General features: G+C 44.3%; 1 protein-coding gene across 2 annotated transcripts in view; it reads left to right on the top strand.

Moving 5' to 3' along the window:
- The first annotated feature begins 762 nt into the window (after nucleotides 1–762).
- LRIG2 (leucine rich repeats and immunoglobulin like domains 2) overlaps nucleotides 763–6,000 on the top strand; it is a 44,473-nt gene continuing 39,235 nt past the window's right edge. Inside the window, exons 1-2 of one of the 2 annotated variants that reach the window (XM_016124334.2) lie at nucleotides 1,094–1,215; nucleotides 4,166–4,292. Coding sequence is in view for 1 of the 2 variants with exons in the window: in XM_016124328.2 (XP_015979814.2) it covers nucleotides 980–1,215 (236 nt within the window). In the remaining variant the exon portion in view is untranslated. Of the gene's footprint in view, nucleotides 1,216–4,165; nucleotides 4,293–6,000 lie in introns of both variants that reach the window. The other variant, XM_016124328.2, reaches the window with a different exon arrangement.

Here is a 6,000-nt window from a genome sequence, read left to right as displayed (position 1 = left end):
GGATAAATAAAAAATTTCCTCACACGCAGCCTTCATTTTGTCGACTGTTCAACACTCTTTAATTACATGTCCCATTTGCTTTGTTCAACACTCTTTTTGTTTACATGTCCCATTTGCTTTTCTGAGAGTGAATGTGTACATACGACAGAATTCTCCAAACAGAGGGAAGAGTATTTTCCTTAGACATATGCCTTGCAGGTACGTCCCATCAATGTTTATTGAACTCTAAGGTAGAAAAGAAGCTGGAAGTATACAGATAAATAACAGGGCTTCTGCCTTCAGGAGTTTACAGGTCCATCAACTGATAGAGATAACCTTTTGGGGTTAGGAGAGCGGGAGTTGCCGCCCACTTGCAGGACTGCACCAGCTGCGGACGAGCAGCAGGAGGGGGCAGAGGAGGACCCAGTTCAGCTCTAGGAGGTCCCAGTTCGTGTCTAGGACTTGGAAAGCAGCCCTTCTGCCATTCCCCTTTCTTGGAGCCTAGAGAAAATAAAAGATCCTTTTCTATTACTATAGTAGGTATACCCCGGGTCGAGACTTCGGGCTCGCAACGTTTTGGGCCCCACTCTTTCTTAAGAAGCCATTGCGCCCTCCAGCGGAAGAACGGCAGCAGAACCCCAGAGGTGCGCCCGAAGTGCGGGACACCTTAAAGTCCTCCTTAAGGAACCCGCGGCCTCCGGCCCCGCCCCCCGCAGAGTCCCGCCCCCTCGCCGTCTCGACCTGTGGCACCGATTGGTTAGATCCCGTGCGTGAGGACGTTGCGCCGCGGGGCGGGGCGGAGGAGCGCTGTCCGCAGGGTTTCAGCCGTGTGTCCCCGGCTGCCGCCCCCGCTGTCGTGCTGTGCCCTCTCGTCGCTTTCCTTTAGAGGGTACAGGCCACAGCCGGGGCTTCAGGTGGTCGCGCAGCCGTCCCACGTCTCCTCCGAGCCGCCTCTTCTAGCTGGCGTCTCTTCTCGGCTGGGTCCGGGTCGGGGGGAAAAATGGCGCCGGCGCCCCGAGGCGTCCGGGAGGAGCCGCTGCTGGAGTGTCGGTCCGGACCACTTTCCCGGCTCCTTTTCCTCACCCAGGCCCTCCTGCTGCTGCCGGTCGCCCGGGCAGGCCTCTGCCCCGCGCCCTGCTCCTGCCACATACCCCTGCTGGATTGCAGTCGCAGGAAACTACCAGCACTGAGCTGGAGGGCGCTGTCTAGCCCGCTGCCCCCTGACGCCACCAGCCTGTGAGTAGAGTTGCCGGGTAGTGGTGGGGTCTAAAGAAAGGGGAGTTCGCCTTTCAAGGGAGACAGGAGAGAGACGGGGCTGACCTCAGGGTGCGGTTGGGATCCTAAGTTCTGAAGGGAAATGCCATTATAACGTTGTGAACTTTTTTTTTTTTTTTTTTTTTTTGCGGGGAAATCGAGGGAACCTGAAAATCCTGGAAACGTGTATGAAGACCAGAGTTAAGATTCTTGGGGCCAGGGAGTCTGTGGGTCCTGGGCTGAGAAGGAGCTGGGGCGAGGATATTAAGGATTCCGTGGTCCTGGGTTCCGGCATTGATTGACTCTGGGTACTTGGGGCACGTCGCCCACTGGGCCGCATCATCCCGTGTGTACCTCGGCATGAATGGGCCCCAGGCACGTGTTTAATAACCACGATCACCAAAGACACATAAACTGTCTTTGTCCCTAGTTCGCATTTGGGCTCAGTTTGTACTGCAGCTTGATACTTAACATTGGAACTAAATGTTTTAGGAGATCCAGTACTACCCCGGAAAAATCTTTATAAGTAGCATTCTTGCTCTTTTCACCGTAAAGAAGGGAGGGCATCGTCTTTTCAAAATCATGTGATGCTGTAAATGTTTTCAGTGCATTTTTTGTGGCAAAGAACCTAAAGATCGGTCCATTTTATGTGTGAGAAGCAAGTACAGTGACTGGATGAATTCTGGAGACTACACTCATTTTGACAGGCCGGTGTTAGACAGTGGCACTTGGAGAGCTCATTAGTCTGAATCAGCCTGGTGGCAGTAGGAGCAACAGTAGACATTAAATACTGCAAGTATAGGGCTTCTTAACCACTAACATACAGTTATTTCTCTGCTGCTAACCGAATAGTTCATTTATTAATTGACAGATTTCTAATAGAGTTGTCTCTAAAAAAGAATAGCTTGAGGTGTACTTAAAATGTGAGGAGTTGTTTCCTCAGTGGGAATAGAATACAAATAGAAGGTCCCTCTCTGCTGCAGAGGTTAAAGTGTTTATACATTTTCAAATAGTTTGGGTAGCTAGGAAAGAAAGCTACATCATAAATTCCTTGTAACTAGTTCTGCTTCTGTTGACGCAAATAAAATTCAAAAATTCATATCAATGTGCGGTGTAGTCTGAATTACACCTAGCACAGCATCTTTGTAATGTAGCAGGTGCCTTTTTCTAATAAATTCTTGGAACAGCTATCTGATAGTGACTATAAATCAGGTGGAGGTTTGAAAACAACACAATTTAGCAGTGATTGAAATAAGTGTAGCCTCTCTTTAAAGCTCTTCCATTGTTGGGTAAACAATAATTAGAAATATTTTTATATCAGATATGTTTATTTTGTGTCTAGGTTTGATTTTTGTTTAATCAAGACAAAGTGCCTAAAACCAAAGACGTTCAAAAATTATAAATGTCGCGTAATGAAATTGACATTTTCAGTTGAAGTGAAATGCCTTGGAGAGCAATTCTGTTGTAGAAATGTAATTGGATAGAAGTCTTACATTAGCAGAAAAACTCTTAGAATGTTAAAAGATGAGATTGTGCTGTTTTAAACTGAGAGAGATGTAACAGTCTTTGACAGTGGCCTTCAGCTATAAAACTATCAGGTACATGTGGGTTTCTTTATGTAATTTTGAATTTTTAAGTCATATGCAATGGTTTAAATATATTACTGATTCAACCTTAAATGCTCAAACCTGCGGCCAGCATCAAAAGATTATAGACAAAATTCATTAATTCTGGTTTTTGAAATATATATATTTGCCCCCAGTTCTTGGCACAGAGCTCCTGAAACCCTTGTAATTCCTAAATGATGAAGAGTACTAGAAGCATCTTTCTTTCTAATATTTGGTCTTTAGCCTGATTCCTGACACAGAGCTCCTAAATCCCTTGGAATTCCTGGGTGATAGGAATGGCTTTTGATCTAATGAAGCAACTGTTGGCGGGCTCCTGGGTAGCTTCAGGATGTGGTCAGGTCACCAGAAAGATCAAGCCATGATTAGAAGCTTGGAATTTTCAGCCCCACTCGCCTTCATCCTGGAAGGGGAGAGGGGCGAGGGACTGAGTTAATTGGTTATGTCTATGTGATGAAGTCGCCGTAAAAATCCCAAAAGTATGGGGTTCAAAGAGCTTCTTGGTTGGTGAACACATGTACACGCCAGGAGAGTGATGCACTCAACTCTATGGGAATGGAAGCTCCTGTATCTCTTCGTATGATTGTTTGTCTGTGTCCTATATTGTAGCCTTTATTGTAGAATAAACCAGCCAATGTAAGTGTTTCCCTGAGTTCTGTGAGATGTTCTAGTATGAGATTGACTCTAACAAGGGGTCATGGGAACCTCTGATTTTAGTTAAGTTGGATAGAACTTGTGAATAACATGAGGTCCTACTACTTGTGATTGGTGTCAGAAGGAGTGGGCAGTCTTGTGAGACTGAGCCCTTACCAGGTGAGATCTGCACTAACTCCAGTTAGTATCAGAAATGAATTTTGCTTGACCAAAGTCTAGTCAGGCTCCTGAACCTTCTCCTAGACCATCTTGTAAAATGCAGTTTTAGCAAGAACCCTGCTAAATCAGTTTAGCAAGAAGCCCCCATGCTTCGTATCTGATTTGGTTCTTCCCCTGTACCATTTCCCAGGTGATGTCTCAGCACCCTGACCTGTTTGTAGCAAGAATCCCATTATATCTGTTTAGTCAGAATCTCCCTCTTTTCTGATGTTTTTCTTTTAGTATTTTCCATCCACTAACCCCAGCCTGGCTACTTAGTTAGCTATAGTTTCCCACATACCCACACAGTATTAGGAGTTGAGCCCAACCTCTCTCCCTCACTAAAAAATTTAATTGCAGTGATCCCTGTGCCCACTGAGATAACTTCCTGTTCCCTAAAGTCTTCCTTACCATGCTTTATTAAGTATCATTGAATATCTTTTTCCTTTTAACAGTTATGGTGCCACAGCTTCGATAGGATCAGATTCATCACTGGACCCCCGGACCTCTCACCCAGGACCCAAAATGTGTACCTTTGAAGCCTTTATCCTCACTCCTGACTGATTGATCGGGGATCCATTGGTGAGTCCGACTCCTGAACCATTGGTTCGGACAAACGTCCGTGGAAGCTGGTAAGGACAGATTTTGATTCTTGAGAGTCCGAGTATACTCCAGAAGATGGGATAGAGTCCCAGATAAACACAGGCTGGGTTAGAGTCCCAGGGTTCCCTGTTGTAAGAAGCTTAGACTCCTAGGCAGGCAGCTGTTGGAAGCTGTCTTATAGCTCTAGGCTTCTTTGAGAGGTACTGCAAGTCTCTCTTGGACTGCAAGTCTCTCTTCCTGGTTCTCTTTTTCCCCTGAGTGGGGATTATTCCCTGAGTCTCTGGTTCTCTCATTATTTCATGACTCCTTGCACTGGCAGTCTTTCTTGCTGGCTCTCTGTGACACCTCTCAGTTTTCTCTGTTGGATCCTGGAACTTCTCAGTCGACTCAAACTCCCTCGTTGAACCCCTGCTGACTATATTCCCTCCGTCTGCCTCCAGTCTATTGGCATGCTTTTGCTGAGAATAATATGGAACTTCATTGACGTCTTTGGGAAACTTGAGGTCTCCTCAGACTTGCTTCCTTTATGTTGCTTGTTTTCCTCCTTTTTCCTCTTATGTAACCACTAGTCTTCCCCTTGGTTCCTTGAATCTTTCGATATATCCCCCTCTGTCCGCACCAGACCTTTTTCCATGCCAGTCTCTCTCGTCACTTGAACTTCTGGTCCCCTGCCCTCTGCTGGGGGCCATCAAGGGATTTAGGGGCTTCCCAAAGCAGCTCCTTGAGGGCGAAAAGGAAAAAGGCTACCTGGAATTAGACGGGATGTTTTGGTTAGCTGTGTGGCCTTTGGAGACATCCAGACAGCTTCCTGACATCTCCCTGGTCACTCACAAAGAATTGGTCCACAGGGTGAGGGAAGGTCTTAAAGCTGCTCTCTGCACAGTTGGTAAGCAGATAACTTTAACTCGTCCTATTTGTCAGAAACATAATTTGCATAAAAATATGAAGTTGAGAAAAGACAACTAATTATTTATATAAATCAGTGAGTTTGTATTACTATGTTTTACTAACTCTTAGCTAAAATTTTAGAATGAAACTGTAAGATCTCTGTGTCTGTATTTCATGTTTGTGTATGTATATGTATGTGTGATATTTTTATACCTCTGGATGGTATTACCAAATTAATTTATAAAATCCCTTAAAGGAGTTCTAGTCAAATTGGCTTAGAGATAAAGGACCGTTTATATAAATTATTCCCAAAGCTCTCAGAAATGGAGAAACTAACCCCATGTTTTAACTTCACGTGATCTAGGATAATTTTTCGTAAGCAAAACTAATTTGAAAGTTGTTGGTAAAATAAAAACAGGCATGCCTTCAGAATTGTCAACATTAAATATAATGCAGACATTTTTCTACTTCGGTTCACTAGTCAAACAAGCTTGTTATCTGTACTAGATGTTTAAGATTATAAAACTATAAATCCAAACTAAGACTAAAATGTATAATAGAAATGAATTGCTTGAGTTGTGACAAGCACAGCAATACAAAAAGAAGAAAAAAAGGAAAGACCACGTATTTAGCCTTTGTAGATATTTGCTTTTGTGATGCCAGCCTAATGCGCATGTGTTTTAAAATTAGTTAATAGGAATATAACTTAAGATGATGGTTAGCTTTGTTTGGTGTCATGTCTGCCTGAAATAAAAATCTAGGCCATTTCGAAGTAAGACAAACTACTGAAACATTCATT

Source organism: Rousettus aegyptiacus, unplaced genomic scaffold (genome assembly GCF_014176215.1).
Source record: "Rousettus aegyptiacus isolate mRouAeg1 unplaced genomic scaffold, mRouAeg1.p scaffold_m13_p_17, whole genome shotgun sequence".
Lineage (NCBI taxonomy): Eukaryota > Metazoa > Chordata > Mammalia > Chiroptera > Pteropodidae > Rousettus > Rousettus aegyptiacus.
This window is presented reverse-complemented; position numbering and strand designations above follow the sequence as displayed.